At 42.4% G+C, this 20,865-nt stretch overlaps 1 protein-coding gene across 1 annotated transcript; it reads right to left on the bottom strand.

Moving 5' to 3' along the window:
* Positions 1 to 84: 84 nt before the first annotated feature.
* Positions 85 to 8,756, bottom strand: SLC51B (solute carrier family 51 subunit beta). Its single transcript, XM_057723897.1, has 4 exons — positions 8,702 to 8,756; positions 4,031 to 4,224; positions 2,886 to 2,976; positions 85 to 321 (listed from the first exon to the last, which is right to left on the bottom strand). Exons 2-4 carry the CDS (start codon positions 4,125 to 4,127, stop codon positions 117 to 119), a joined length of 393 nt encoding a protein of 130 aa, XP_057579880.1. The 5' UTR covers positions 4,128 to 4,224; positions 8,702 to 8,756; the 3' UTR covers positions 85 to 116.
* Positions 8,757 to 20,865: the final 12,109 nt, after the last annotated feature.

Here is a 20,865-nt window from a genome sequence, read left to right as displayed (position 1 = left end):
ACAGGATTTTTCATAACAGGATTTTAGTTTGATTGCAGTACGCTCACTCTGTCTGCTGACACCACGGCAGTGTGTGTGTGTGTGGCGGGGGGCGGGGGTACTGCCCTGCACCCTGACTAGGTCTCAGATTCTCGCAGGCCTGGAAGAAGGTGCAGCGACATACCACTGTCTTTTACCTCCATTTCCACCTGGGCCAAATTTGGCTTTTCTGAGAGCAAAGTCTCTCTTAAGATGGTCACGTTGTTGTCATCTTTGTTTCTGGCGTCAGCCGAGTACAGGACTTCTAGAGTTTGTTTCTCCACTGGCATCCTCTTTTGGTTTCTGGGAGGAGAGAAAACACTATGGAATGTGAGTTCCCTGATCTGGGTACTGAGTGGTTGGGGCAGGACTGGGTCTGCTAAGTGGGTTAGCGAGTTTGAGGGGGGGAATCCAGCATGCAGTTCTGGGAAGAGGCTGGGGAGAAAGCCGAGATGGTTTGATGGTTTTGGGCAGAGAAACATACTTGTCTGTGTATCATCTCACCAAATCCTCAGTGCCCCCTGTGAGCTCAACTGCTCTTGCTCCCCTCACAGGTGATGTAATGTGACTCAAAGGAGCCCACGGAGCACATGCCTGGGACATGTGTTTAAGTCTCCTGACCCTGAGTCCCATGTTATTTTCACCAAACCACATTTTCTCATCCCAGGGCTGTCATCCTGCTTAGTGCAGGTCCTTGTCACCCTACACCCCATCCCCACCCTCACTCCACCCCATCTCTAGATGAACTACCACAGGGAATTCCTAACTAATCTTCCTGCCTCTAGATGCTTACTTCTCCAAACCAGCCTACACATACCAAATCATGATTCTAAAGCCCTGTGTGCACACATCACTCCCCAGATCAAGCACCTTCAGTGGCTCCCCACTGCCCACTTCCTTAGCCTGGCATTCAAGATCCAGTCTTCCTTTCAATAACTTCTCCAAATGTCTTCCCTCTGAGGTGGTTCTACTCAAAGTACCCCCACCCCTAGATTTCCTGGCCATAGTGGAGGGACCCAGCTGTGGTGAGAGCTGATCGCCCGATCTGCTTGGGCCGTAGGGGAGCGTCTCCCTGTCTGCTGCTCCTGAGGACAGCTGCCTTGTCTCTGAGGTGACCTCGTGATGGGGGTGCTTCCTGACAGGGTGAGAGAGGAAAGGTCACCTTCCTAGAGGCGGTACCCTCTGGGTCCTCCTGCATCCTGCATCTAGACTGATCTTGCTAAAATATAAACCTTTCTTGCCCCTGTGCAAAGCTCGTCTCTGCTCGCCAGGGCCCATGAGCTAGAACCTGAACTCCTTAGGATGGCCCCCAAGGCCTGTCTGCTCTGGGCCCTGCTGCCTCTTGTCCTCCCTCTGCCCCTGTCCCCCTCACGCTCCACGCTGCAGCCCCACGGGCCCTCCTCCTCCCGCCTCGAGCTTGGTGCATGGTGTCCCTTGGTCTGGAAGGTTTCCTCAGCCCATCCTCTTCTCTTTTTTCTCCCTGAAAGCCCCAGATCCCACCTCTGTGGGGGACAACACTGTTATGTCCCACCAGTCGTCACGTGTCACTCTAAACTATAATTGTCTCCCCACCAAACTGTAAACTCCATAAGGCCGGGGCTGAATCTATCTTGTCCAGCCCTGTGGCCCCCACTCTCAGTACGGAGCTCAGCGCAGAGCAGGTGCTCAGCTTATTCTGTGGACTGAATGATGACTGGGCCATAGCAGTTCATAACGACTAGTTCCCAATGTGAACAAAGGGCACTGGGTTATTTCTTTCTGGCTTTATAGCAGAACTGTAAGGAAGATCATAGATGACATAAAATATATCAAAGAAGGAAGAGCATGGAGGTTAGGCCAACCCTTCCATGAGTCCTCAGTGATCTTATTCTGTACGGTGGGAATAGGTAATTTGTGCCAGCCCCACCTTACGGGGCTGTCTTGATCAAGTGAGAGAATGTGAAGGTGCCTCTAAAATTATAAAACATAATACAGATCTGAGGGAGAGATTCTCATTATTATTGTTTAAAAGTTACTGCTAGTTACTAGGGATATAGTGATTACTGGATGAATGAATTGTTGAATGAATGAATGAATGAATAGGAATGAGTGAACCAAGCATTCATCGAATAACTTCTAGAACCAGACTTTGTGCCAGTTGCTTGGGGAAACAAAGGTGAGTCGAATGTGGTCGCTGCCCTCAAGGAGCTCTCAGAAGTTAGCCCTGGAATCATCCAGAGAGTTTAACACAGTGCCAATGTCCAGATCCCATCCTCTGCCCTTTGTGTCGCCAAGGTGAGGCACGAATTTCTGTGCTTTTAATATTCCTCCTCAGGTGATGTGGTTGTGCATCCAGGGTTAAGAAGTATTGTTGTTATAAAGATGTCAGAATTATCCCAGGAGCCCCGACTGATCTCAGGCCTCTTTCCAGGCCCTGCGTTTGGCCTTGGAGTGGCGCAAGGCTTTCCCCTTGAACAACAGCCCCAACTCTGCAGAAACCCCCACTGAGCACCCCCCACAATCCTAGGAGGAGGGAATCTGTTAATACTGCCATTTATAGAAGAAGCTGGCGTGGAGGTATGGAGTGTCTTGGCCAGCTAGTGAGTGGCAGAACTGGAATTTGATCCCAGCCTGTGTGACTCCAGAGCCAGAGATCCTGACTTCTGAGGTGCACCAGCCCCTGCCCTGCTTGCTGTCCAGGGCCAGGGAGTGGTCATCGGGGACAGTTGGTAGTTTTTCAGCGGCTTTGGGTTCTCAAAGGACCCTGAAGCCTGCATTTTGCTGTCCCTAAAGGTGGACAGCCAAGGCCCCTTGATGACGCCTCTAGGTTTCCTTTGGGAGGGCAGGGCCCCCACCCTCCAGAGACCACCCCCAGACCAGCTCCTCACCTGTTTGCCTGGATGCTCCTTCCCAAGAGGACAAGGCTTATCACGATCACCACGGCTACCAGGGCAAACATGGAATAATTCCAAGGAGTTGCTGGGGAGGGACACACAAGACAGAGCCTAGAGCAGAGGCTGGGTGAGCTTCGGGCCCCTAATAGACCAGCTCACAGCATTAACTTTCCTGTGCTGTGGACCAGGTATTGTAGAGACTCTAAGCTGAAGATGAGACCCCTGCCCTGAGCGAACTCCCAGTCCAGTGTGGGGGAGACGGGGAGATAAGACCTCTGCTCTGAAGAAGCTCCCAGCTACCTGGGGGAGACAGCACTGCAGCTGGATAATAATAGTGAGGAAAGGAGGCCTGTGGGTGAAGATAAACTTCATGGTCTTCAGAGTTTTGCTAGGGGCTGGCCAAGTGCAGTACAAGGGAAAGAGGAGGAATGGGAGGGAGGAAAGAAGGGGTGGCAGTTAAATTGGATTCAACAAACTGCCCACAGATACTACATAAAGTGGCTAATCTGAATTTGGATAATCACATTTGTCCTCAGTGTACCCAAATAAGGCAGGATCTAGCTTCAGAGCTTTTGCATTTGCTGTTCCCTCTACCAGGAATGTTATTCCCCCACATAGTATGCATGGCTAATTCTTTCACCTCCTGCAAGCCTTTATTCAAACATCACCTTCTTTTCGTGAGGCCTTCCTTGACCACATTCTGTTCCCTCCTGCACACTTCCTATTCCCTTTCTCTGCTTAATTTTTCTCCTTATTACTCATCACCAGCACACTGTGCATTTTAGTCATTTGTCGATTTTCTCTCTCTTTCACTAGAAGGTATGCTCCACGAGGGCAGAGATTGTTGTTTTCACTTCTGTAACCCCAGTGCCAAGAACAGTGCCTGATGCACAGGAGGAACTTAAGAAATATTTGTGAATGACAGGATGGATGAGTAAATGCGTGGCCAGCCCTGAGAAAAGGAGGGTGCCGTTCAGCCAGACCCCTCTGGGGAGTGAGACCCCTCAGCCCCGTCCCTGCCTTGGAGGAAATGTGCAGCCTACCACGGAAGAGGGAACCATGACCGGGGCTTCAGCCAGATGCCTCTCTTTGTATCGAGAGTGCACCCCTCACCACCCACCAATCCCCCTACCACTTACCATCTTCTACCCGAAAAAACCAAAGCATTTCTTCCAGCAGTTCCTGAGGCACCTCGGTGCTAGTCGGGGCTCCGGTAAGCAGCTCACTGTAGCCCATGCTCCTGCTCCTGGTGGGGATATGTTTCTGACAACAAAGTCCTCAGCTGCTCTCCTGGCCTCCTGGGTTCTGGCCCTTTGCAAAGCCCCAAAGCTTCCTGGAAACAGAGCAGAGAGCATGACTGGATATCCCACCCCAGTTTACTCTCCCTTGCCTGCCCAAACCCAGCTCTCCTTGGGCCCAGAGTTACAGGACCAAAACAACTGGAACTCCCAGAGCAGATGGGGCCTGGAGAAGCAGAGACCATAGAAGTGGGAATCACTCAAATCTTTATTAAAACTCAACACATGTGGGGAGAAGCACTGACCCAGGAGTGGGGAGGACTGAGCCACTGATGGACGGTGGGACCCTTGCAGGGGACTCTTCTGTTCTTTCCTGCCCTGAATCCCCATCCAGCTTCCACAGCCCACAGCACTCTTTCACCAAGGTTCGTTACCAACGATTTTCATGTGCTGGCCAATCACAGGTGCCCACCTCCCCCATGCAACAAAGGCTGGGCCTATTGCAGTCCCTGTCCTGGAGATCGGCACACCCGGGACCCAGAGCTGAGAGTGGTGAAGTGCCAGAGAAAGGTAGCTGCCAGCTCCTGCTGGTTAAATTGGAACCATGACAGTTTAATATAATCCTGGAGGTCCTAGCAAGTGCTATAAGGAAAGAAAAAGAAGTGTAAGATTTGATAGGAAAGAGCTAATTAAAACATAATTTTCAGATGACAAGATCATCTACCCTAGAAAAATAAACAATTAGAACTAATAGACGCATTCCCTGAAGTTGCTGTATACAAGCAGCAATAGCATTTCTCCCATTATTAGTGAAACTGGAAAATTAAAATAAGATCATTCACAGTAGCATCAAAGCCATAAAGCATCTAGATTAATTTATCCAAGAATATAAAAGATCCCTATGAAGAACTTTTCTCCTTTTTATTTTTATTTTTTGGCCATGCTGCATGGCATGCGGGATCTTAGTTTCCCAACCAGTGATCAAACCTGTGCCCCCTGCAGTGGAAGCGCAGCAGAGTCTTAACCACTGGACCTCCAGCAAAGTCCCCTGAAAAACATTTTTTAACTCTATAACAAAATAATAAATGATCTGAATAAATGGAGGAACATTTATGTTTTTAGATAGGATAAACTTATAAAGATGTTAGTTATCCCCAAATAAATCTATAAATTCAATGCAATCTCAATCAAAATTCAAATTGGATTTTTTTTGAGGACTTTGATACACTTATTCTAACGTTTATATAGACAAAGCAAGCATCTCAAAAACAGAAAAGACTAGGAGGAGAGACTGGCCCCACAAGATGTTGAGACAGTAATAAAAAATGTGATTTTGACACAAGACCAAATCATTATACCAAGGCATCAGAACAGAGATTTCATAGAGACCTATGTTCACATAGAAACTTGACATACAATAAAGGCAGCTCTGCTGATGGGTAGATAAAGGAGGAATTGTTTGGTAGATGGTGTCAGGAAAACTGACTCACTGTATAGAGAAAAGGAAGACTGGAGGCATATCTAACAAACAACACACACAAAAACAGACTCCAAGATTAAAGGCCTAAATGTAAGAGGAAAAAATATAAGGTTAATAGCAATGCGGTAAGACTTCTTAAAACCAGAAAAGCTCAAATCATTAAATAACAACAGAAAACTGATGAATTTGATTATATCAAAATAAGATGATCTGTTCAATAAGAATACCATCAATACAGTAGTAAACACATTTCCAGTTGGGATAAGATACTTGTGAGGCTTAAAACCAAGAAGAAATCGATATCTAGAATATACAAAGAATTCTTGCAAGTTAACAAGAAAAAGACTAGAATCCTAATAAATGGATAAAGGATATAAACAGGCAGTTTACAAAATAAACCCAAAAGGCTAGCAAGCATATAAAAATGTGCTCAAACTCTGGGGCAGTAAGAAGAATGAAAAAACAAAATGAAACACCACTTGACATCTATTAGATTGGCATAATTTGGAAGGTGGATAATGCTGTGTGTTGGTGGAGCTCTGGAGCTATAGCCTTATACCCTGCCAGGGCATGTAGACTGGGGCAGCTATCTAGAGAGAAAATCAGTCAAAGAAGTATACACATGACACAGCAGTTCTATTCCTGAGTGTATTTATATCCCAAGGAAAGTATCCACAAGGATCGTAACGGGGCATATGCCACACCATTTATGAAAATTCAAAATATATGCACACAAAACAACATACATTTTACAAAAACACATTTAAAAAAAGACACATTCAACACATTAGGAAAACTATCTCTGAAGGGGAAGGAGAAAAAGGGAACAGAAATGGAGATCAAAATAAAGAAATATAACAGGAGAAGGGTTTTGAACAGACCAATCATGAAAACATGTCATAGGGCTGAGAAGACCACAAGGCAAAGAGAGAACAAGAGAGACCAGAGGCCATCGCCAGCCCCCCCCCACTCTGACTCTGCCTTCCAATCCAAAATAGCCTCTGGAGGCTCAGCCAGGAACATCTGGAAACAAATGGATGGCAAACAGCCAAACAGAAGAACAAGGTACGAATGAAAAGATCGACATCAGAGTTTTCTCCAAGTCTCCAGCTCTGAGAAAGCTGAAGAAACATCTACAGATTTTGAGGGAAAATATTTTGATACAAATACAATACTGAGCTGTCTTTTGTATATGACTGATCATCCATGTGTCAAGAGATGGAAGCCAGGGAGAAAGAAAGACCTTCTTTTAGACTTTCAAGGACTGAGATGCCTACTACCTACTTACTCATTTGAAGGATGTAATATATATATACTGAATAATGGAAAGACAAAGTTACAGGGGTGGCCAGTTGATGGGATCTTATGTTCCAGCTCCAACTGTCCAGAGCACTTGCTAAGAAGGGTTGTGAGTTTCTGTCCAGTATCAGTTGCAGGAGTGCTGGGAGTAATAAGTAACATTGGCCACAGGCCCCTGTTGCATATGCAGACCCCCCCACCCACACCCACAGAGAAAAGAGCATGGAGGTCAAGATACCAAACACCAGCTCCCTTTGGGGAGGTGGGATGGGGTCTAGACTCATGGTACATCCACTTTGAACACTTCTGTATTGTGTACATTTCTCGTGTGCACATACTACCTTTATGTAAACAATACATGTAATTACATTTTTAAAATGTATTTTGTATGTATATTCTAAATGTATATTTTGTGTATTTGTATTTTAAGTGTATGTATATATTATCCAAAGAAAACAAAAACACAAATTCAAAAAGATAGACACAACCCAGTATTCACAGTAGCATTATTTACAATAGCTAAGATATGGAAGCAACCGAAGTGTCCATCAACAGATGAATGGATAAAGAAGATGTGGTACATATACACAATGGAATACTACTCAGCCATAAAAAGAATGAAATTTTGCCACTTGCAACAACATGGATGAACTTGAAGGGTACTATGCTAGGTGAAATAAGTCAGATAAAGAAAGATACTGCATGATATAACATATGTGGAATCTGAAAAATAAAACAAGAAATAGTGAATATAACAAACAAGAAACAGACTCAAAGATATAGAGAACAAACTACGGGTTACCAATGGGAAGGGGGCGGGGCAATAGCAGGGTAGGGGATTAAGAGGTACAAACTACTATGCATAAGATAAATAAGCTGCAAGGATACACTGTACAGTACAGGGAATATAGGCAATCATTTATAATAAATGGAGTATGATATTTACAAATTGTGAATCACAATGTTATACACCTGAAACTTATATTGTAAATTAATTATACATCAATTAAAAAGTATGTATATATTGTATTTGTACCTTTTGAGACAACGATTCCAACTTTGGATGTTTAATTAGTGGAACTAATCAAGATGTCAGTTCTTCCCAATTGGATCTATAGGTACAGTGCAACCCCAGTCAAAATCACAGCAAATTATTTTATGGATATCAACAAACTGGATTTAAAGTTTACATGGAGAGGCAAAAGGCCCAGAATAGTCAACAGAATATGGAAGAAGAACAAAGTCAGAGGACTGATGCTTCCCAGCTTCAAGGCTCACTTTAAAACTACAGTAATCAAGATAGTGTGGTACTGCAGCTAATCCAATAAGTGTACACATTTGCATGTGGGCTGATGGCCATGGTGGAATGTGTGTTTTAAACACATATAATATTGTTATAATAAACATATACCAACAAATGAAACAAACAAAATGACAAGATGGATACAAGTCAGCCCTCCCTGACTGTGTCAGATGCTACAGAAACAGCGGACACAGTTCCCTGGAGCACTTATCCAGTTTTCTTCTAGAGTGAGCACAGTATTAATATCTCTGCTTTATAAAAATTATTAACTAAACTTCATGATTTATTTGCATTTCATTTTTCCATTAATGTCTTTTTCCTGCTCCAGGTTCCCATCCAGGATATCATATTGCATTTAGTTGTCATGTCACCTTAGGTCCTTCTAGGAGATTCCTGCATTTTAAACAGGGCTTAGCCATCTGCCATTGGACAGTCATTCCTGCCAAAGACCCTGGGCCACCCATCCCCATGGGAGGTTGGAGACACTCACCCTGGGTCCTGGGTTCCGAGGACTGGCCTGATCTGCTGTTGGGAGCAGCACTGATTTCTCTCTTCCTCCTCCTCCTTTCAGGGGAATAACAGATGGTCTTTGCACCTGAGCTTTCCGCACAGCTGTCACTTGGGGGGCAGTGCGGCGGAGCCTGTGGCAGCCGGGCCCATCTGGTAGCTCTGCATTTAGCACACGCCCAGGCCTGGAGCCTTCTCTGTCACTCGGGGGTGACTGACCTCTCGAAGGAGTGGCCTCAGATGGCAAACAAGCTCCACCTGACTTTCACAATCAGTAAGAACCAGGAGCTCAGTGCTTTCCTTCTTATCTGTTGGCCTCAAGTAAAAAAGAAGATATCCAGACCCTCTTGCCAGACCAGGGGAAAGGTCTGGGGAGGCCCCTCCATTTGGAGGGTCCATCGTTGCCGGGAGCTATGTGGTATGCCCATTCTGGGCCTCTGTTTCCTGGTATTATCAATATTTAACCATGGAGCAGGGAGCCAAGCCTGGCCTTTTACAGCCTCTGCTTTCTCACAGTGAGGGTCATGGCCTCATGTGAATTCCTTACAAGAAGCTATAAAATAAGAACTTTGGAGGGTCAGGGGTGGGGGAAGGCAGGGCACCGGAGGCTGTGCGAGCGATCCAGAGAGGAGGAAGCAGGCCAGGTTGAACAGCATTGAGTGGGAAGGGCTTGGTGGGGAAGCAGGAGGGAGGTGCTCCCCCCACCAGGCCAGACGCCTTCAATTCTGATCATCAGTGGGCTTTTCTACTCACTGGCTCCTTGCATCTCCAACAACCCTTGGCGTTGGCTCAGCAAGGAGTAGGGTTCCCATTTCCCAAATGAGGAAACCTGTTGAATAAAGTCACATGACAGGTACAAGCTCCTCTGTAAGTTAATAGTGGTCAGCGGTGTGGATGACAGAGAAAAGGAGATGCAATAGGGAGTCTAGGGCCAGAATGCAACTCCAGCTCCTCCTTATTTCATAACTCACTCATTCAATAAATATTACTGGAACACCTACTATGTAGACACAAGGTAAACAAGACAGGCAAGGACCCTGGTCTCCTGAAGCTCATACTCTAGGGGACAGGCTGGCAATAAAAAAGTAAGTAAAACATAAATAATTTCAGTTAGTGACCATTTCTGTGAATAATTTAAACAACAAAATGATACAGAAATAGATGTGGGGCTATGATTACTATATTACTAAAAACTGAATGGTGAAGAATTAACTATACAAAGGCCTGGGGCAGCGGGTGCAAAGGCACTGAAGAAACAATGAGCTTAATGAGTCTGAGAAACAAAAAAAAGGGCAACATAGCTGAAACATGGTGATGAGGCGAGGTGGCCTGGAATAAAGCTGGAGGGGAGACAGGAGCAGGTTGAGCAGTAAAACAGGATAAGGAATATGAATGCAGAGAGGAGCCACTGGAGGTGACATGATCTGACTGACATTTACCCAAGATCACTTGGCCAGCTGGGTGGGGAATGGTTTGTAAGGGAGCAAAAGAGGAGATGAGAGACATTGGGAGGCTGCGGCATTCATCCAGGCAAGAGATGGTGGTGGTTTGGACCAGGGTAATGACAGCGGAAATGGCAAGAAGTGGTCAGATTCTGAGTACATTTTGGAGAGAAAAGCAGCTTATAGATTTCTAGAGAAAGGAACTCAACTCTCTCTTAAGCACAAAAGCAATTCAAAAGGAATTCATTGGCTCATATAACTGGGAAGAGCAGAGTGGAGCAGACTTCAGGGTTAGCTGGGACCAGGAACCTGAAGATCCTTTGCCCTTTCTCTCTCTAGGTCTCTCCCTGCTTCTCTCTGGGTATCAGGCTCACTCCCACAGGCTGGCCGTCTCCTGGTACCTGGACCAGGCTGCAGGAAATCCAGGCTCACACCCTTATAGCTGGAGGGGGAAGGAGTCCCTTTTCTCAACTCTAGTTTGGCAATTCCTGGGACAGGACCCTAATTGTCCTGGCCTGGGTCACATACCCATGTTTTGGATCAGTTGTTATGGCCAAGAGTGAGGTACTATGGATGCTAGCTCAAATCTCATGGTCATCGAGTAGCCAAGAGAGAAAGGCTGTGAGCTGGATAGCCATGCCAGTGTGGGTGCCTAAAGTGACCTCTTGACCACAATCCTCCCAGTCTGCCCTGGGCAAGTGTCACTGGGCTCTGAAAGGGCATTGTGTCCCCTTCAAGAGGCACCTGCCCCATCCAAGGTTTTCCACCCTTCTGCCTGTTTCTCTTCTCTTCCTCTCTCTGCTATAGCTTATCCAATAACTATTATTCCAGGTCTGCCCTGTGCTAGGATTATGCTACTGGTGAACAATCACAAGCATTTTCCCTGACTTCGTGGAGACTGCAGTCTTGTGGGAGTCACACCAGGGATCACATAATTGGTTGCTGTGTGATAAGTGCAGTGAAGAAAACGTACACACAGAGATGAGAACACATTACCAAGCCCTCCCTTCCTCATAGCTTCAAATATCACTTCTGGACAAATCAGTCCTACCTTGGACTCTCCTTTCTTGACCCCTCCAGTCCCTTGTCTCCCTGCCTGGAAGCTGGTGGGCAGTCAGTAGTGGAGTGGAGGAGAAAGGGCTTTGGACTTTCCCCTGCTATTCTAATATCTGCCACCTCATAATCCTTCTAATCTCAGTTTAAATATCATCCTGTCAGGGAAGCCTTCCATATCAGTTAAGAATTGTGATTGGTTCTGGGTAACAAAGACCCAATTTCCATGGTTTAAATATATAGGGTTTATTTTTTCATATAAGAATTTCAGAGGTGGGTAAGACTCCGCGCTCCCAATTCAGGCGGCCGGGTTCAATCCCTAGTTGGGGTGCTGGATCCCACACGCGTGCTGCAACTAAGTCCACATACTGCAACTAAAAAAATAATCCCACACACTGTGATGAAGCTCACACATGCCGCAACTAAGACCTGGTGCAGCCTAAATAAAAAAATAAATAAATAAATATTTTTTTTAAAATAAAGAATTTCAGAGGTAGCCAGTTACTGATGTCAAAAGCTCAAGGAAATCAGTGCTGAGATTTCCCTCATGGTCCCAAGAAGGCTGATGCAGCCCCTGCCATGATGTCCAAGTTCCAAGCAGAAAAAAGGAAAAAGGGAAGAAGGACAAAAAGATGTGGCTATCAAGTATAGTGGACAAATAACCTGCCAGAGAGTAATCCAGACAACATGGAGAACTACAGACAGGGATGGCATTCCCATAGAACAGTAGCAAGGGCAGCTGGGACTAACCAAGGAACTTTATTGCCGGGGATCTTCACAGGTCCTGCCCAGAAGGATCGGATAACTGTCATGGACCAGTGATGGCTATGCAGACTATAACAGAGCCTGCTAATTGTCCCCTAGAATACATTCTTCCCTTCTTCCTTTTCATAAAAGAAACTCTGAATTTCAGAGTCATATGGCCACCCAGCTAGATACTGCATTTCCCAGATCTCTTGCAGTTTGGGGTGGTCCTTTGACTAAGTTTTGGACAAGAGATGAGAGTAGTGTACTACTTCTGAATTACTTTTTTCTTTTTCAATTAGGTAAACTTTTAAATTGAAGTGTAACCTACATGCAGAAAAATAAACAAATATTAAGCTATGGCTTAGTGGATTTTTACATGTGAACACACCCATGTATGGAAACATACACCCTCCAAATCAAGAAAATGAATGTTGCCAGAACCCAGAAGTCTTCTTGAACTTCTGGTTACCATCCCCCACAAAGACAACAACTATCGTGACTTTTAATACCATAGGTTAGTTTGCCTGTTGTTGTATTTTATATAAATGGAATTAATCAATATGTAATCTTTTGTGTCTGGCTTCTTTTGCTCAGCATTATATTGTGGTATTCACCCATGTTGTGTGTAGTTGTGGCTCATTCACTCTTGTTTTCAGAATATTCCATTGTGTAACTATGCCACACTATTTTTATCTATGGATCCTGTTTTTATAAGAGAAATTTCAACCCATCCACTTCTCTCCTCTGTCTGGAACATGAATATGATGGTGGAAAGAACATCTAAAGGCAATCATTAAATTAACAACCGATGGGTCAAATCTAACCTGTAGCCTGTTTTTGTAAATACAGTTTTATTGGAACATGGCAGTGCTCATTTGCTTATGTAATGTCTATGGCTGCTTTTGCATTACATAAGCAGAATTGGGCAGTTGTAATAATGATTGTATTGTCTGAAAAGCCTAAAATACTTACTATTTGGCCCTTTACAGGAAGATTTTGCGGACTCAGGCAATAAGTTAGAAGGACCTGGGTCCCTGGATGACCTCATGGAGCAGAGCAGCCTACCTGCCCTGGACCAGCTGTCCACCTCTGGAGTGTTATGTGTGAGAGAGGTAAACTTTGGTATGATTTGAGGCACTGTGTTTGAGGTCTCTTTGTTACAGAAACTTAGTCTGTACTGTAACTAATACATACATTATTTATGCTCAGTGATTGCTGAATTAGTGAATGCCATGGCATCAGAAGAACCAAGCTGTAGTCCAGTTCACCTTTACTATGACCAGCCATATGACCTTGGACCTTGGACCTCTTTTTCTTATCAAACTATATAAGCTTCAAAGAGGGGTAAAAAGGAAAGGTATTTTAGAACTATTACCAGGAGGGGTCAATTGGGTAATGACAAAACCCAGGCCCTTTAAACTCAGGAGATTTTTCACCTGGGGTTGACCAGTTAGCTTTTCTGCTAAATAAATAAATAAATAAATAAATAAATAAATAAATAAATAAATAAATAAATAAATAAATAATAATAAATAAATAAATAAATAATAAATAAATAAATAAATAAAACCCAATATAAAAGGGGGAACACTTTTCCTAAGACCTAGGGTGGTGAAGGTAGGGAAACACACCAACTGAGCTGTCCAGGGTCCTGACCCCTCCGTTCAGGGCACTTTAATCGGAGCCCGGAGTTAAGGTGCCTGGTAGGGTCGAACCCTGAGCTCCAGGGACCTAAGGGTAAGCATCTACTTGCTTCTCAGTTTCCTGTCTCCCCACATGGAAGATGTGATGCATGCTAAGCTGACAGCCAGCAAAGGCTTCAAGGTGGTGGGGACTGCTCTTTATATCCAGGTCAGGCTGTTCTGTTCCTTGGGGTGGGCCATTCACTGTCAGCTGATGCCAAGGGGGGTGGACAAGTCCTTGACTAGCTGTTTGTTCCTTCTTTCATTTTCGCGAACATCACTTACATTCAGAAGCCAATTTAATCATTCAATTTGAACAATAATTCTGCCAAGTCCCCCAAAGCAGCACATTCTCTTCTCAGTAAACTTCATAGAAAATGAAATGAAAACCAAAAGTGGTGATGTAAGGAAATGATAACACACAGGATAATGCAGCAGAGATATATGTACAAGGATGTTCACTGGAACACTGTTTAAGAAGGTTAAAAAAATCTAAATGTCCAAGAACAGGGGAAGGGTTAAATTATAGTACATTTGGAACCAATATTTCTTCTAGGTGCCAATTTTTATATTAAACCCAGAGGAGGGAAACATATAGTAGAATTAGTGAGGAGATTTTCTGAAAAGGTGTGGCAATTTAGTTCAAAATTATTTGTGCATAAGCACTGACCTGATGCCTCCATCTGCGATAGAGTGGTTGAGAAAAAAGATGGGTATCCAAAGGGGAACCATCGTTATACTGAAATAAAATCATCTCAGTGATCAAATGCTTTTTCAGCAGACATGGATTTTGCTGGAAGCATTTCAGGAACATTTACATAGTATTGGAAGTTTGGGCAGAAACTGGTGTGAAACAACAGTACAAAATAGATACTTTCTCCAAGAAAGAACATTCTGTAGCTACCACTTTTATCTTAGCTATACACCGGAAACTTTCTATGTCATTGACCCCTATTTACAGTCCTTAATTCTATGTCTTTGACCCCTTGCTCCTGGTTATAGTATAACCAAATATCTTCTTCAGTTCCTGACTAAATCAAAGTCCAGGAGTAGAATACAATCAAAGTCTATCAGCCTTTCATTTTAATTATATGAGGTAATTGAAGTTTAATCATTCCCCTACACAGCACTCTTTGAATAGCTTTGTCTTGAAGAAAGTTGCTCAATAATGTGTTTGAGGAATGTCTAACAATTTGGTCAATAAGCATTGTGTGTGACTTTGAATTTTGTTGTTCTCGCCTTCACAAGCAAGTAAGCATTCTTTCAGGGGAACTCAGTGGCATACAGTTGACCCCACTGTTAATGAGAACACTTCAAACAATTTAGTTAGGACTACAGTTAAAGTTTTATCACAATCTTGCTGTAAGGGGAAAGGGCTCTTGTAGTCCCAGTTTAGGAATGCACTTTTGGTGATGGATTAATCATTGTGAGACTAGATTTAAAACAAAAACAAAAACCATGTTCAATTAAAAAGTCGCTAAGACTCTTGACTTGTGTCAGTTGGGTGGGTAAGTTTCTTAAATTTATCAGAAAAATTTCTGAGCATTTTTAGCAGGAATTATAATTTCTTTCCAGAATGAGGTTATGAATCAAATCATTCATAAAGAAAAAAAGTCTCTCTTGGGTCAGATTTGGGACAATTTTTCTTTTGAACAACTCCTTTGGGCTCAGATAATTTGTAAAGATCTGTCTTCATAAAAAAAAAGGACTTTCTTTATGTTCATTACATTTCTAGCCTAGTTGATCACTTGTTTACTGGCTTGGCCAAAAAGTTTTTTTGGATTTTTCTATAAGATGTTAATTTTTTTTTTTAAAAATGGAGGCAAGTAGCCATACAAAAAAATATATAATCATCATTGACAGAAGTATTTGTGTTCATATTAATATTATTTCTTTAAACCAGCTTCGTATATTTGCAAGGAATTTCTTTTTTTAATTTTTTTCTCAAAGTATGATTGATTTACAATGTTGTATTAGTTTCTGCTGTACAGCAAAGTGATTCAGTTATACATATATGTATACATTATTTTTCATTTTCTTTTCCATTGTGGTTTATCAAAGGATATTAAATATAGTTTCCTGTGCTACACAGTAGGACCTTGTTGTTTATTCATTCTATGTATATTATAGTTTACATCTGCTAACCCCAAACACCCACTCCATCCCTCCCTCAACCCCCTCCCCCTCGGCAACCACAGATCTGTTCTCTATGTCTGTGAATCTGTTTCTGTTTCATAGATAAGTTCATTTGTGTCATATTTTAGATTCCACATATAAGTGATAGCATATGGTATTTGTCTTTCTGACTTACTTTGCTTAGTATGATAATCTCTAGGTCCACCCATATTTCTGCAAATGGCATTATTTAGTTCTTTTTCATGGATGAGTAGTATTCCATTGTATATTTATACCACATCTTCCTTATCCATTCATCCGTTGATGGACATTTAGGTTGCTTCCACATTTTGGCTATTGTGAATAGTGCTGCTATGAACCTAGGGGTGCATGTATCTTTTTGAATTGTAGTCTTATCCAAATATAGGCCCAGGAGTGGGATTGCTGGATCATATGGCGAATCTATTTTTAGTTTTTTGAGGAACCTCTATACTGTTTTCCATAGTGGCTGCACCAGTTTACATTCCCACCAACAGTGTAGGAGGGTTGGGAAGAATTTCTAAACAAATATTATATGGTATTTCAGTCTGGTGTTAACTATCTCATGCAGTTTATGAGTCTGAATCATGTAAGTGTTATTCTATGTCTCATGCTTTAATTCAGGGTTGCAACAAGAGGCACCTATAAACTCACAAAGCCTCCTTGCTGAAGGGTGAACAAAATTAGACCCACAGGTGTAGAAGCAGAAAGTTAACTTTTGCCTGTAAATGTTACAAAGCTGTAGGGTTGAGTTTCCATTTCTTACATCAGAAGTGCTTTCTACTGACATTATCAGTGTGTTTGCTCTGAGGACAGAAACCAAGCACCATCTAATTCACCTCACCAGGTTTGGTCATCAGTTTCCACATCCCTTCTCCAGCTCCCTGAAGTTTGTCGATGTTTCTGGCCTGCCTAGAAGTGTCAGCCTTTACTACCTGTAAGGTTGTGATCCCAAAAGCCATTTCCTTGAAGGGTTTTGTAGCATGATTTCCATATATAAAATGCAGTGCTTGTTTCTTATCCATGGGAATCTCATAAAAAGAAATTCATCTCTAAATATGACCCTCCTGGGGCTAGACTTGGTTACACATTTGGATTTTCTAGTCATACTTTGGTGGGAAGGAGAACCAATTCTTACTGAACTTATGCCAATCACCTCCCTGGAAAGCGTGGGCCCTCTTGACCTCTGTTCTGGATAGTGCTGCAGAGAAGGATATTTTATACATCCTGGACTCTAAGGGGTATGACAATGTGGGCAGGTATTCTGAGGCATTTAGTCCCTGGCTTCCAAAAACTGGATGATCTGAAGTATACAATATTATTTCTTTCATGGATCTTGAGGGGTCATCTAAAATAAAATACCAACTACGGGGAAGGATTCACAAAGCTCATAATCAGGGAGATTTAGTGTAATAGTTCCTTTAACTCTGCGTGTTAAGAGAGAGAGTTCCTTTCAGTTTGAACATTTAAAGCCTGCTAAACTGAGGGTTGGTGATGCAGTACAAAGGCCCTTAATCAGATGCCTAGCAGAATACAGAGCAGTAGAAAAATACCAACAATATTCCAAGAAAGCGCAATCCACGATCCATCACTGGTTTCATTCAGTCCTACATGATGAATTCTCCATAGGCAAATATTGGATCAGCTGTCCACATTTACAGATTTATCTGCTTCTAGGTAAAGGAGTTCCAGAAATTCTGGGATTTAAGTGCTCAGGTACGGCCTGCCAGGCAAAGTCAACTCACACCAAAGGGCCAGAACTCATGAGTTCATTCCCTGAAGTGTCCATAGTTAAGTTTGCTGACACACGGTTGTACACTGCTGGTGGGAACATAAAAGAGTGCAGCCACTTTGGAAAACACCTTGACAGTTCTTCTAAAAGAAAAATGTGAAGTTACCATATGACCCAGTAATTCCACTCCTAGGTCTATACCCCCAAAAATTGAAAACACACATCCATGCAAAAACTTGCACGTGAATGTTCACAGCAGTATTATTCATAATAATTAACAAGTAGAAACAACCCAAATGTCCCTCAACAGATGAATGAATAAGCAGTGGAATATTAGACAGCTATAAAAAGCAATGAAGGACTTCCTAGGTGGCGCAGTGGTTAAGAATCCACCTGCCAATGCAGGGGACCCTGGTTCGAGCCCTGCTCTGGGAAGATTCCACATGCCATAGAGCAACTAAGCCCATGCGCCACAACTATTGAGCCTGTGCCCTAGAGCCTGTGAGCCACAACTACTGAGCCCCTGTACCGCAACTATTGAAGCCCACGGGCCTAGAGCCCACGCTCCACAACAAGAGAAGCCACTACAATGAGCCCGTGCACCGCAATGAAGAGTAGCCCCCACTCTCAGCAACTAGAGAGAGCCCGTGTGCAGCAACAAAGACCCAACAGAGCCAATAAATAAATAAAATAAATAAATAAATGTATTAAAAAAAGCAATGAAGTACTGATATATACAATGCAGAAGAAGCTTTAAAAATATATAGTGAAAGAAGCCAGTCACAAAAAGCTACATCTTATATGATTCCATTTACATGAAATGTCCAGAATAGGCAAATCTATAAAGACAGAAAATACATTAGTGGTTGCCTAGGGGCAATGGGGGCGGGGTGGGCGTTGGAGAGGGGTAATGGAATAGGATTTTTTTGGGTAGTAATGAAAACGTTCTGAAATTGACTGAAGTAGTTGGTGAACAACTCTGAATATACTAAAAGCCACTAACTAACTTGTACATTTTAAATGGGTGAATTGACTAAGATGTGAATTATATCTCAATAAAACTTAAAAAATAAAGAGTATCTGATACAGTCCTTAGCACCAAGATTATAAGATTTTCCTATATTTCTTCCAGAAGCCACGACCTCTAACTTATACACAAGGGCATTTAGGCAAATGTGATGAGAGAGCAAAACCACCTGTTGATGACAAGACTGGATAGCTCTGCTTTAATTTATTACAGTGTCAACTACCTCAGAATGGAAGAGAGTGAAATTCCCTACTGGAGAGCAGGATAGATGCCATGGGCCTTTCCATAACTCTTACATAAAGACTTAACTGATCATCACTCCCAGAGGAAGGAATGTAATATTACGGACAGTGAAGGTTTTGACAAATCTCCAAGGTATGACACTCTGTCTTGTAACATGTAAAGCGGATACCACAATCACCTCCAACTGACAAAATTATTATAATTCTAGGAGAAATCTTCTTAGAAGTAAATTTATTGACAGCCTTTATACATGAATAGAAATATGCTACTACCCAACACAGGCTATATAATAATATATCCACAGTGACACTTTACCTATAGAAACTAATAGAGTAGCTTGCGCTTCTCTTTTTAATTTGACAGCTTTCCCCATATTCTGAATCCAATAAATAGAGAAGCTTGCTGTTGAGGTAACTGAAAACTAGGGAGAGCATCAATCACATGCAACTATTTCTAGCATCCCTCTTCTTTGTGAGTGCTACTTGGTAAGGGAGCGAGACTTTGGTGCTGTCTAGTAGCTGTCTAGGAAATAGCAAAGGTGGTTTGGGTGTAAAGGTCAGGCTAGCTATTTTTTTACTTCAGATGTGGGGCCCAATTTCAGAGAAGAGCAGCATCGAAAAGGGCTTTCAGGTGTCCAAGAACAGGAGATGGCCACGGCTTTAGCTATTTTATTAACCAGAGTTTTGCAATGCTTTGTAACACCAGAGCAGAAAGCAACACAACAAGCAGGAATTCCAGCTGCTCTAGACGCGAGGAATCCTTTATAGATCTGTTTGCTTACAGTCATTTGCAGATTTTATATTTCCAAAAGCTTCGTGAAAGTTAATAGACTCTTTTAGTAGTATACATTAAAAATACAAACTTATTTCACTACCTCACATTGAGGACAACTGTATACTTATGATCAGACATATGATGGATATATCAAGCTGGATTTTTAGTACTTTATTATGCATAAGCTTACCAATTATTTAATTAATCTTAATATAGCTCAATATGTATATATTTTGAATGTGCAGCCTAAATAATGATAGGTACAATGCTAGTTAAAGCTTAAAATTTTTACTTTAAAAATAAAATTAGCTTTATAAACATACTTTAGAATACTTTTTACTGCACTGATTTTATTCTTGTAATTTGAAAAAAGTACACTCCATACAGACAAGAGTACGTAAAAAAAAATATTTTAACAGTTTTATTGAAATATACGTGACACATCACACAATTCATTCATTTAAAATGTGTGCAATTCAATGACTTTTAGTAAGTTCATAGAACTGTGTAACCATCAATGCAACCAATTTCAGAATGTTTTTATCGTCCCCAAAAGAAACCCTGTACCCCTTGGAGGCACCCCTCAGCTGTCCCAGCACCCACCCCTGCCCTGCTTTCTGTCTCTATAGATCTGTCTATTCTGGACATTCATATAAATGGAATTATATACTTATTTGGTCTTTTGTGATCTTTCGTGACTGGTTGTAGAAAGGATTGTGTAGTCTTCAAGAACTTGTATGCTTTCTGTCTCTATTCCTTTTAATTTATTAATTTTTCTTCAGATATCCAAAAGTTATGTATTAATTACTTTTAATTAATATGTCTAAGCTCTTAAAATTAATTAGTGATCTTGGAATTACTACTTAAACTGACGTTAAATAATTAATACTGTTGATATTAAATACACATCCTAACTTTCACTCAGGTATTGCAAGCAGAGCAATTCTGTGGTTCCACATGGTTTGCAACGTTGCCTGAATTTTACATATCACACTAGTTATTATAATTGCATTTAGTTGAGACCCCATGTTTATGTCTACATAGTTTTATATTCTTGGTGTAAAGAATGATTCCTGGGCCTTCCCTGGTGGCGCAGTAGTTAAGAATCCACCTGCCAATGCAGGGGACACAGGTTTGATCCCTGGTCCAGGAAGATCCCACATGCCATGGAGCAATTAAGCCAGTGATCCACAGCTACTGAGCCCACGTGCTGCAACTACTAAAGCCTGAGCGCCTAGAGCCTGTGCTCCACAACAAGGGAAACCACTGCAATGAGAAGCCTGTGCACCGCAA

Source organism: Hippopotamus amphibius, chromosome 2 (assembly GCF_030028045.1).
Source record: "Hippopotamus amphibius kiboko isolate mHipAmp2 chromosome 2, mHipAmp2.hap2, whole genome shotgun sequence".
NCBI lineage: Eukaryota > Metazoa > Chordata > Mammalia > Artiodactyla > Hippopotamidae > Hippopotamus > Hippopotamus amphibius.
The sequence above is the reverse complement of the archived record's forward strand: the minus strand, read 5'-3'. Positions and strand labels throughout refer to the sequence as shown.

Bases quoted from the DNA above. Each gene is read 5' to 3' on its own strand.
- SLC51B (XM_057723897.1), bottom strand. From the start codon at position 4,127: ATGGGCTACAGTGAGCTGCTTACCGGAGCCCCGACTAGCACCGAGGTG. The intron at 2,977-4,030 runs GTAAGTGGTAGG...GTCCCTCCCCAG, and splicing joins GTTTTTTCGGGTAGAAGATG to CAACTCCTTGGAATTATTCC. The intron at 322-2,885 runs GTGAGGAGCTGG...CTCTCCTCCCAG, and splicing joins AGGAGCATCCAGGCAAACAG to AAACCAAAAGAGGATGCCAG.